Source organism: Armigeres subalbatus, chromosome 1 (genome assembly GCF_024139115.2).
Source record: "Armigeres subalbatus isolate Guangzhou_Male chromosome 1, GZ_Asu_2, whole genome shotgun sequence".
In the NCBI taxonomy this organism is placed as follows: domain Eukaryota; kingdom Metazoa; phylum Arthropoda; class Insecta; order Diptera; family Culicidae; genus Armigeres; species Armigeres subalbatus.
In genome coordinates this window covers 255,496,760-255,509,441 of record NC_085139.1, presented here as the reverse complement: position 1 = coordinate 255,509,441, position 12,682 = coordinate 255,496,760, and the positions used below count along the sequence as shown (strand labels likewise).

At 40.4% G+C, this 12,682-nt stretch overlaps 2 protein-coding genes across 2 annotated transcripts in view; one reads left to right on the top strand and one right to left on the bottom strand.

Moving 5' to 3' along the window:
- LOC134207222 (uncharacterized) overlaps window positions 1-12,682 on the bottom strand; it is a 123,585-nt gene that overhangs the window by 10,412 nt on the left and 100,491 nt on the right. The window lies entirely within an intron of this gene.
- LOC134213033 (sodium-independent sulfate anion transporter) overlaps window positions 4,429-12,682 on the top strand; it is a 33,283-nt gene continuing 25,029 nt past the window's right edge. Inside the window, exon 1 of the mRNA XM_062691511.1 lies at window positions 4,429-5,040. Coding sequence (XP_062547495.1) covers window positions 4,770-5,040 — 271 coding nt within the window. The 5' untranslated portion in view covers window positions 4,429-4,769. The remainder of the gene's footprint in view (window positions 5,041-12,682) is intronic.

The window sequence follows — 12,682 nt, the reverse complement described above, 5'->3', positions numbered from 1 at the left end:
TTGATCTTCAGTTACGCGTGTAGATCGGAAGGCCTTACTCCAGGGATTTCTTGGATGACCAAGAACATATGCAGTGAACGCATTCTGTTCTTTGTACCACAGAGAGCATGTACCATATTTGAAACCGGAAAATTGATCTTCAGTTACGCGTGTAGATCGAAAGGCCTTACTCCAGGGATTTCTTGGATGACCAAGAACATATGCAGTGAACGCAATCTGTTCTTTGTACTACAGAGAGCATGTACCATATTTGAAACCGGAAAATTGATCTTCAGTTACGCGTGTAGATCGAAAGGCCTTACTACAGGGATTTCTTGGATGACCAAGAACATATGCAGTGAACGCATTCTGTCCTTTGTACTACAGAGAGCATGTACCATATTTGAAACCGGAAAATTGATCTTCAGTTACGCGTGTAGATCGAAAGGCCTTACTCCAGGGATTTCTTGGATGACCAAGAACATATGCAGTGAACGCATTCTGTTCTTTGTACTACAGAGAGCATGTACCATATTTGAAACCGGAAAATTGATCTTCAGTTACGCGTGTAGATCGAAAGGAATTTCTTGGATGACCAAGAACATATGCAGTGAACGCATTCTGTTCTTTGTACTACAGAGAGCATGTACCATATTTGAAACCGGAAAATTGATCATCTACGTATTCTTTCTCTGTACCACAAGGAGCATGTACCATACTTAAAACAGGACTGCAAATCTTTGTTCCTGAGCTCAAGCCATTTCTTGGATAACTGGACGACTTATCTGTGACTTTATGAAGAATAACTATCATTTCGGTCAATTTTGAAAGACAAACTTAAAGGTTTATTTTCGGTTCCAGTTAACAAAAATTTCCTATTGCAATCCCATTTCGACCGCATAAAAATGGTTTCGATTGTGCTGCCATTCAGTTAAATGCCTCAGTCTGTCAAACAACTAACACACATGCTCAACATGTACGTGGGTAGTGCTGCCAACAGATTTCTGTTATGAAATTATTTCTCCTGTTTCAAACTTTTGGAATAGTGGAAAATTTTAGTGTGAATGACGAGTGTGTATGAAAAATATTTATTTGGAAGACTTTACTTTTATTACGCTAGCGGAAAATAATTGAAAAACCTTCTTTTATTGACTGCATGATGTATTATCAGATGTGTAACATAAGATTATTTCAGTTCAAACCGCCAGTTTGGCAACGCGTTTTTCGACTATAAACAAAGCGACGAAGAAAATAAATTTCAAACGCTCTAAAGTTTGAAAAAACAGATCATTTGAACGCCTTCCGGCAGTTATTTTGCAATAATTATTCACTTGAGCAATAAACATTGCTTTTATTTAGTGCGCAGTGAGAAATTTATGTTAAAAAGTGCGGTGAGAATCAGTGAATTACGTTGATTTTGGTGACGTTGTTGCGCGTCTTCTACAGTAGTAAACGAACTGGATTTTCCTTCGTCGCACGGATAGCGTAGGAAATTGTGAAAAAGTCACTGCCGCAAAGTTAAATTTAACTGTATTTCAAGTAAGTAACACCGGAATGTAATTTAAATGAATGCAGATCGTAGTGTACACTTTTTTCTATCTCGCCAGATGATTAGTTCATTATTTTAGTTTACGATTCGCGAGTATTTAGTGATTTAGAATTTGATATGACGAATGCTAGCGCCATGGACGAATTAGCGCATAACCCTAGTGCGGTAGCGAACGAACCGTACCAAGCAAAAGATCCGAAGATCCGAACAACTCTCAGCTCCGCTCATGTCGTTGTCCAGCTCAAAATTGCTGTGACATGGAAGCGAGAGCTGCGCCACCAGCTCAGATCCGTGCGACACGGATCTCGATCCGGATCAGTCGCGACCGATTCTAGCGAGCGAACCGTGTGGTTCAAACGAACCGAACTGGGAGCTGTGTCTTGCACGGAGCGGATCTTTTACTTGCGACGGGTTTTCCCGTCAGCATACTGCTACATATGCACTCGGTTTGTTTGTAGCACCATGCTCTGAATTTTTTTACCCTCTTGTTTTTATTTCTCTCGCATTTCGGGAACCAATATAGATGAATGGGCTCGCTTGTATGAAAATGTCAACTACGCATGGTTAGAAGGGTTAGAAGCGCGCGCAAACAAGGTATTGATTTACTGCACCCAGTATGAAGAGAAAACTTATGACACGTGATATGGTTCATATACATATCAGAGACTAGATACTGAATTATTCAAATTAACGATTTGAGAAACGTTATCAACAAAATGTAACTTAGAATTATGAACAGAAAATATTGTTGAGTTAGTTTTTGTATAGAAATAAATGTGATGGTTCTAAATGAATTCTTAAACTTCAAAACTAGACGGTTAGAAAAAGCGTAATAAATGTTATTAGTTTGAAATTGTCGGTTTTTCAATAGAAATTATTACCTCACTCTTGCTTAACATTTTAAAAATTTCAAAGTGAGGTAAATAGATGAATGATGAATGGATGAATAAATTAATGAATGACATACATTTTTTAAATTTTTGAACAATAATTAAAATAATAATATTAACAATTATGTTTTAATATATGTAGCATTAAAGAACTGAAGAGCTAATCCAAGGAGCTGACTCTTTTCAATGAGCTGAACGGATCAGATCCGCTCACTGCAATGAGCTGTTATGCCCATCTCTAATTCAGATTGCCCGGGGTAGGTGAAAATCCCAGCACGTTTTCCGAGAAAGTGCTAAAACTCTATAATAATGAGAATAAGACTGATGTTGCTTTGCTGTCCAACATGTACCGCATCCCTGCTAGGCATAGCAGTTAGATTCCGGGTTAGTCTAGAATAGTGACCATCTGGACTTGCGCCCGGTACGAAAATTTTGCTGAGATCGACAAAATAATTTAAGTGTGCAAGAATCTCAAAACCATCTTACCATATCTGTTGATCTCATCCTTACTTTTCTTATTAGTTCGTTTCTGGGTCTCGTTCGCTCTTGCTACCGTGTATTGTTTGCATTTTATAACGGTGGCAACTAAGTGATGAACTTGGCTTACAATTAAAAATTATAAATTATAATAAAGTAATAACAAAAACGGTAGCAGCAAAAAAATACAGGAAGTGGTCGAGGTTCGAATCTTATAGGCTTTGAGTAAGATGGTCCTCAACCAGGGACTCTGAATATCACTTCTGATGCTATAGATGCTGGCCCAAAAAAAAGTCTTCCGGAGTATTATTGTTCGTTGCACAATACCAAACATGTCTAGTCACGATACAACCTCGTGAGTTTAAAATATTTCAATAAAATTAAAGTCAATGGAAAGATACTGTCAGCTAAAAAACGCTAATAAGTTTCCGCGTCAATTTACAACCTATCGGAGATAAATGCATAGCAATGAACCACTGGAGACAAATAGATAATGGTAATTAAAACCCCGCATACTTACCCGTCCCATCTTTATCTTCATCGGTAGACGTTTACTTTCGATGGGATTTCCCCACCAGGGTGTAATTAGGTGCACTCATTTGCGCGTGAACAATTCATTCCGACCATGTCTGCCATGTTGCGTCAGAGCAGAACCCCAAGGGTTCCATATATTCTTTTGTGTTTTGTCTGGTAATAGAGAGAGAGAGTAATAGTTTGTTCTAAATACATATATGTATGTTAACAACAGAACTATAAAAAATGAAATTATATTTTTTCCTCAATTCGTTACTAATTTTGAGTATTTCAAATTGGATATTTGCCTTGCAGTCTAATATCCTTCGATTATTCCCTCAGTTATTATCCGTTATTATTTTAACGTTATTCCATTTATGCACTGCAAAAACATGTGGCTAGCAAACATATTCAATGTACCTATGTTTGTTATCTTAGTTACATAAATATAATCTAAGAAGATTTTGAAAAAAAAATGCTGCAGAATATAGTTCCTTTTAGGTACACCTGCGAAAAGTCATGGAACCGACAAAGAAGACAAATAAGTAAATGGAGACAAAGAAAAAGACAAAAGGAAAAGAATACGAAGAATACAGTGAACATAAAGAAAGCTAAGAAACTAAGAAGACCAGTAAAATACAAAGAAGAAGAAGGAGCTAAACAAGACAAGGAAGACAAACAAAGCATAGACCACCAAGAAAAAAACAAAACAAAATAAAAAAAGTTTATCGAGGATTGAATTACAATCATACTAAAGGCAATCATATATCTGAAGCAAGAACACACCTTAATGTGCTTCTTGTTAACACATGTCCTACTTTTGATATAAGTGTCAACAGTGAGATAGTTTTACGCGGTGGCATCTTTCGCGTACGGTGATGCTCTATTTGATTAGTGGCATTATAATACCCTTAATGCAAATAGCCGTCCAACGTTGAGTGGATGATAATTGATAAGAGACACGGCATTAGCAGATGAGATTTTTATCTGGCGGTAGATTGCGAACGAGGTTTCGTTCCATTCGCGGGCGGTAGTTCTGCCGGGTCAGTGCGTTCTTTATTTGCCTCGAGCCAATCAATCCACAGTCAACTGGGCCGCGACTTCAGAGACGGTTGATTAGACATCCGGGATGACGAGTTCGTGGTTTCCCCCAAAAGAAGGATTTATTGTGTCGTAATTTTTCAGCTGTCCAGGATACAGTTAGGGTAGTTGTTTTAAGATATGATATATTTTGGATGTGCTGTTGGTGTCCTCCAGTCTTGAGCTGGCAAGGGTGGAAGAATAGTATCAACGGTGCGTTTATGGTAATCGGACTAGAGTTAGTTGTTCTCAATCCTCAAAGTGAGTAAGCTGGTGGAAATATGAATTCCGTTACGGAAAACGAAGAACTTAAGACACTACAGTTCAAACCGAGTCATAATAGGAGAAGTTTTTGTGGAGTTCAATGTCTCAAGAACACACTTCGGAAAAGGATTAACATCCTGAACTGGATTACTTCCTACAGCCGCGAGGATGTGATATCGGATATTATCGCGGGCGTCACACTTGGATTCACCATCATTCCGCAGGGCATTGCCTATGCGGCGCTCGCTGGGTTGTCCTCGCAATATGGCCTTTATGCGGCGTATATGGGTAAGTTTAAACTCTACGAATATGGGCAACTCTGTTGATTAATAACTTCTTGTAGCTGTGAATGAAACAAAACGAAGAGCAATTCATCTGCTTAAATGGTTGTGAAATGTGATATGACAACGGTTTTTAGTAATTTGGGTTCAATAATTTAGTAGTTTGTCAATATACCTCATGTAAACCTCATTGCAGAGGTTGAATTTCAAAATATCTAGTATGGAGGTCATCTTATCTGAAGATTTTTCTACAACTCAACAACAACAACAACTTACTAATGCCGGCCTTAAAGTGCTAGTTGCAGTAACTTATACTAAAGGATAACAAAATAACAATCATTCAATTTGAATTACTGTAACTAGCACTTTAAGGCCGGCATAAGTAAAATTTAAAGTTCATACAACAAACTATTGGGCAGAGTTGGAGAAAGTCGAAGTTCACCATACTAAACATTTTGGAAATCAGCCTCTGGAATGATTTATTGACAAACTACTAAATGGTCGAACCCAAATTACTTTTTGATAAAAAAAATATCCTAAAAGTCTAAAAGTTTTCCAGAGGTGAGAAAAGTTGTTGAAATCAGCAAATGTGATCAATTAACATTTTTGAAAGTTTTGAAAGACGAAGTACGTTTAAATGGATTATTGGGAGACTAAGAAAAAGATTTTCCATGAACCTCAAAATATTAATTGAAATCTGAGGAACCACAAGCAGTTCGCTTTGAATCACTTGATCCATAACTAGGTATTTCTGAATTTTATTGTGCCTTGCAACAAAATGACAGATTTCGTGACAATTTTCTCAAGGCTCTCATAGATGTGAGAAGTTTATTCGACGGAGAACACATAGCACGTGCTATCAAAGCATTCGCCTCAAGAAACCACCACATGGCGGCCAAATTTTCAAAAATATCAAAGTAGCCTTTTTTCTATGGACTCTTTGGCAAATGGACGTATGATTTTCAATCAATCGCCTTATGGCTCAAATTACCGTAATCCAGTCATTGACAAGAAAACCAGCCACGTGCTTATACCACCCCCAGGAAAAGATCCGCCCACCGAGGAGAAAATGCATTCCCCAGCTGAATCGGGGAAGCATTCTCGTGTTAAAACTATATCAACACATAGTGATGACTTCAATACATCCGTGGGATGCTTCATTTGGATGAATTTCGTAATATTATTTAAAAAAACTGCATTTTGCTGAAAATATTGCAAAGTTGAAAAAATATGTTTTCCAGGAGGGGAAACCGTCGATTTACTCTCACGCTCTCTTATACTTTGCAGATACTCGAAAATCATCGTTCAGTGTTGCGTGTTGATTTGTTCTATATATTATGCTTGTTTTCTCGAATATTTACGTAAACATCAAGCAATAATCTATGAAAATGTTGCTTTTCATGCTATATATTGACACTAAATATTGGATGTGAGCTAGAACTGTGAAAACGCAAGCATTCATAAGCAACGCAGGTTATTTATTTTTTCATAATTCAAGTGTTGATATTATAGTGCTGCTAAACCGGCATCACTTTTCATGTACACAGAGAGAAGACCGATCATATGGTCATGTAAACAATCCATTGAATCTTGACGAACATTTGAGAAGGTAGTCAACTGCATCATAATTTTACATTCATGTAAAATACATGTAGAAAATTGTGTAATTAGGAGAAGGATGCACATCAAATCAATCTCAGATGCATTTTTGAAGTTGTTTATGCATATTGCCATAATCTATGCGCTGTACAGGTATTGAAAAGGACGTTAATATTTTGTGGAAATATATAGAGTTTGATACCTTATGAAATGTTTGTGTACTTTGTTCAAAATCAGATCTGAGCGAATGAGTAGGCTCTCCGCAAAAAAAAAGAAGCGAACAGCAAGAAAAAGAAGTCGATTTGCTGGATGACATTTGAACCTTATGCTAATTTGCCACAAGGTATCGGTTCCAATATGTTGCCTTATGAATGATGATTTCAATTTAAAAAGAAGTAAAGTGCGGCAGACACGGGCGTAGCCAGAGGGGTGCAAAATATAATAAATAGTCGAAAGATTGGACGGGTACTGAAATGAATTCCCTAAAACATGTGCACTTCACGAACCAATCATATTCAGAAATAGTTGGTTGAAATTCAAAAGATTCTCAAAAACTTAAAAGGGTATCCAAGATCCATAATATATGAAAGTTCGAAACAACTCGAATCATTTCGGGCTCAAGAATTCTCCTTGAAATCCTTCTGGAGTAAATTCCGAGTGAAGTACGGAAAGAATTCTAGGACAATTCCGCGGAAAAGTTCCCGGAGAAATTGCTGAAGGAAATCCTGGACAAGTACCTGAAGGAATTCCCGGGAAAACACTTGGAAGAATTCCTGGAGAAATTCCTAAAGAAATTTCTAGAAGAATTCTTGAAGGATACTCTAAAGCAATTGCGGAAAAAAATCCAGAATGAAATCTTAGAGGATTTCGCTATTAGATTTATGGAGGTATTCCCGGAGATTTTCGTGGAAGTTATCCCGGAGGAATTAAAGGAAGAGTTCCTGGAAACTTCTAAATTCCTCCGGAAAGTTATCCACAAATTCCTCTGAAAATCGTTCGAAAATCCTTCTCCTGTAATTGTAATTTCTCCTTATCTAGAAACCCCTCACTATTTTTTTTAGGAAATTCATGAGGAATTTCCTTGAAGATTTCATTTCTTCTCTCCAAGTTTTACTTCTAGACATTCCAGAAAAATCTCCGGCATTTCCTTCAGGAATTCATTCTAGAGTTCCTTCAAGAATTCATACGGAATTTCCTCTCAAAATTCCACCAGAAGTTTTTTCAGAAATTTATGACGGAAATCCTCAGATTTCGCTTCATAATTTCACTGGTAAATCTATAAGAAATTCCTTCGGAAATTCTTTTAGGAACATCTCCAGGAACTCTTCCTTTAGTTCCTTCGGGATAACTTCCAGGATTTTTTCCGGGAATACCTCCGTAAATCTAATGGCGAATCTAATGGATTTCATTCTGAAATTCTTTCCGCAATTACTTCAGAATATCCTTTAAGAATTCCTCTAGAAATTTCTTTAGGATTTTTCCAGGAATTCGTCCAAGTATTTTCCCGGAAATTCTTCCAGGTATTTTCCCGGGGAATTCCTTCAGGTACTTGCCCAGCCAAAAAAAAACTCACGCGACGAACAATCAACAAGAGAGTATGGACCGGAACCATCGGCGAAGACCACTGCGACGAAAAGGGACTAGCGATTGGAAACTCGGTTCGTGGAACTGCAAATCTCTCAACTTCATCGGGAGCACATGCATACTCGCCGATGTGCTCAAGGACCGTGGATTCGGCATCGTAGCGCTGCAGGAGGTTTGTTGGAAGGGATCAATGGTGCGAACGTTTAGAGGTAATCATACCATCTACCAGAGCTGCGGCAACACACACGAGCTGGGAACAGCTTTCATAGTGATGGGCGATATGCAAAGGCGCGTGATCGTGTGGTGGCCGATCAATGAAAGAATGTGCAGGTTGAGGATCAAAGGCCGGTTCTTCAACTTCAGCATAATCAACGTCCATAGCCCACACTCCGGAAGCACTGATGATGATAAGGACGCATTCTACGCGCAGCTGGAACGTGAGTACGACAGCTGCCCAAGCCACGACGTCAAAATCATCATAGGAGATTTGAACGCTCAGGTTGGCCAAGAGGAGGAGTTTAGACCGACTATTGGGAAGTTCAGCGCTCACCGGCTGACGAACGAAAACGGCCTACGACTAATTGATTTCGCCGCCTCCAAGAATATGGCCATTCGCAGCACCTACTTCCAACACAGCCTCCCGTATCGGTACACCTGGAGATCACCACTGCAGACAGAATCACAAATCGACCACGTTCTGATTGATGGACGGCATTATCGACGTCAGGACATATCGTGGCGCTAACATCGACTCTGACCACTATCTGGTGATGGTTAAACTGCGCCCAAAACTATCCGTCATCAACAATGTTCGGTACCGACGACCGCCGCGGTATGACCTAGAGCGACTGAAGCAACCTGATGTCGCCACTGCATACGCGCAGCATCTCGAGGCAGCGTTGACGGAAGAGGGTGAGCTTGATGGGGCCCCTCTTGAGGACTGCTGGAATACAGTCAAAGCAGCCATTAACGACGCAGCGGAGAACAACGTCGGGTATATGGGTCGAAGTCGACGGAACGATTGGTTCGACGAAGAGTGCAGACAGATTCTGGAGGAGAAGGACGCAGCGCGGGCGGTCGCGCTACAGCAAGGTACCTGGCAGAACGTGGAACGTTATAGACGGAAGCGGAGACAGCAGACTTGCCTTTTTCAGTAGAAGAAACGCCGCCTGGAAGAAGCGGAGTGCGAGGAGATGGAACAGCTGTGCCGTTGTCAAGGAACACGCAAGTTCTATCAGAAGCTCAACGCATCCCGCAAAGGCTTCGTGCCGCGAGCCGAAATGTGTCGGGATAAGGATGGGAGCATCTTGACGGACGAACGTGTGGTGATCGAAAGGTGGAAGCAGCACTACGAGGAACATTTGAATGGCGCTGAGAGTACAGGCAGTGAAAGTCAAGGCAGCGGAGGAGATGACTACGTCAGTTCAGCGGACGATGGAAACCAACCAGCCCCCACCTTGTGGAAAGTTAAGGATGCCATCCAACAGCTAAATACCAATAAATCAGCTGGTAAGGATGGTATCGGAGCTGAGCTCATCAAGATGGGCCCGGAAAAGCTAGCCACTTGTCTGCACAAATTGATAGTCAGAATCTGGGAAACTGAACAGCTACCGAAGGAGTGGAAGGAAGGGGTTATATGCCCCATCTACAAGAAAGGCGACAAGCTGGAGTGTGAGAACTTTCGAGCGATCACCATCCTTAATGCCGCCTACAAAGTGATATCCCAGATCATCTTACGTCGTCTGTCACCATTAGTGAATGAGTCCGTGGGAGGTTATCAAGCCAGTTTCGTTGACGGCCGCTCGACAACGGATCAGATCTTTATTGTACGGCAAATCCTTCAAAAATTCCGTGAATACCAGGTCCCAACGCATCATCTGTTCGTTGATTTCAAGGCGGCATACGACAGTATAGACCACGTAGAGCTATGGAAAATTAAGGACGAGAACAGCTTCCCTGGGAAGCTTACCAGACTGATCAAAGCAACGGTGGAAGGTGTGCAAAACTGTGTAAAGATTTCAGGCGAACACTCCAGTTCGTTCGAATCGCGCCGGGGACTAAGACAAGGTGATGGACTTTCGTGCCTGTTGTTCAACATTGCGCTAGAAGGTGTCATGCGGAGAGCCGGGTGTAACAGCCGGGGTACGATTTTCAACAGATCCAGTCAACTTATTTGCTTCGCGGATGACATGGACATTGTCGGCCGAACATTTGCAAAGGTGACAGAACTGTACACCCGCCTGAAACGTGAAGCAACAAAAGTTGGACTGGTGGTGAATGCGTCAAAGACAAAGTACATGCTTGTCGGCGGAACAGAGCGCGACAGGGCCCGCCTGGGAAGCAGTGTTACGATAGACGGGGATACCTTCGAGGTGGTCGAGGAATTCGTCTACCTCGGATCCTTGCTAACGGCTGACAACAACGTAAGTCGTGAAATACGAAGGCGCATCATCTGTGGAAGTCGGGCCTACTACGGGCTCCAGAAGAAACTGCGGTCGAAAAAGATTCGCCACCACACCAAATGTGTCATGTACAAGACGCTTATAAGGCCGGTTGTCCTCTACGGACATGAAACATGGACAATGCTCGAGGAGGACTTGCAAGCACTCGGAGTATTCGAGAGACGGGTGCTTAGGACCATCTTTGGCGGTGTGCAAGAAGACGGTGTGTGGCGGCGAAGAATGAACCATGAGCTCGCCCAACTCTACGGCGAACCCAGTATCCAGAAGGTAGCTAAAGCCGGAAGGGTGCGATGGGCAGGACATGTTGCAAGAATGCCGGACAGCAACCCTGCAAAGATGGTGTTCGCTTCCGATTCGGCAGGTACGAGACGGCGTGGAGCGCAGCGAGCGAGATGGGCAGACCAGGTGCAAAATGACTTGGCGAGCGTGGGGCGTATCCGAGGATGGAGAGATGCGGCCTCGAACCGTGTATTGTGGCGTCAAATTGTTGATTCAGTGTTATCTGTTTAGATGTAAACTCAATAAATGAATGAATGAGAATTTAAAAACCCAATATTAAAAACCTTAAAAAGTTTTTATTTTTTTTATTTTTTTTTTTATATTTAAGGCTTAAATTACATTTTGTTTTTTCAATTTTTGATTTTGTTTTTTATTCTTTTTTGTAATATTAAAATATTTTTTTTTTGAATTATGAATTTTTTAATTTTTATGTTTTAAGCAGGGACAGAAAAAGTCAGTTCAACTACACTCAAACAGCTGACATCCAACACACAATCAAGTTGCTAGTCCTTCCCGAATTTGAATGTGCGAATGAATAGGACGGCATGTGAACGAACAGCAGCAAGCGTCGACTCTCGGTGTCAGCGTTGTTTTGTGCGGTGTCAAAATGAATCTTCAGCTTGGAACATTGATATTCAATTTGAAATCTCAAAATATGAATATCATTTCATACTGCGGTGCATGGATTCAACATTTTGAAGTCAGATTCTTAAAATATATGCATTTGTTTAGTATATTAAGTAAAATAATCATCATTTTCGGTGCAAATTAACCACAATTCAAAATATTCATTTCAGCCCCGGCAGATATTCATTTTTTGCGCTCGATTATCAATCGGCTATTGAAGATCGGGCGGTAAATTTGGTATGGAAGTTTGACAGCATGCTGCGAGATGTTCGTGCCTGCATCGCCGAGCGTCTGATCAAATCAAACACGAATCTATGACGAAGCTGCCTACTGAGCATCGATGCAACTGATAGTAAAACGAAGATTTCCGTCCTTGGTTTTAAGACCTAATTTAAATTTTTAGGTGCCACAATTTGATTTTTTTTTTTTTTTGCTTTTTATTTTTTCCCCAGGAATTTCTTTCGAAATTCCTCAAGGCGATCGTCGGAAATTTTTCCAGTAGTTCATCCGGAAATAAGTACTAAACTACTTCGGAAATGTCACCGCAAATTTCTCCCGGAAAATTGTTTTGAAAATCCCTCCCGGTTATCATACATAAAATTCCCCAAGAATACCTTCGGAAATTTCTCTAAAAAATAATTCAGAAACTACTTCGAAAACTCCCGAAAGAATTCCTTCGGTAATTCCTTCGGGAATTCTTCCAGTGGTTCCTCCGATAAGTCATACGAGAGTTTCTTCAGAAAATTTATCCAAAAATTAAGCAAGGATTTCCTTCGCCAATTCCTTCGGAAGTACCTTCTGAAGTTTTCCGGAAGTTCCCTGAGGAGTTTTGTCAAATATTCTTCTAATATTTCCTCCAGAAATCCCTCTGGACATTCCTCCAGGAGTTTTCCTTCGGATTTTTTTTTCTAGGAATTCTTCCAGGAGTTTTGTGGAAACCCTTCCTGAAATACCTCCAAAAATCCTCCAGGAGTTTCTCTGAAAATTTCTCCATGATTTCCTCAAAAAATGTGTGTTTCGGAAGAAATTTCCGGAAGATCTCCTGAACGAATTTAATATTTTAATATTCAATATTTAAATTTTAATATAATATAATAT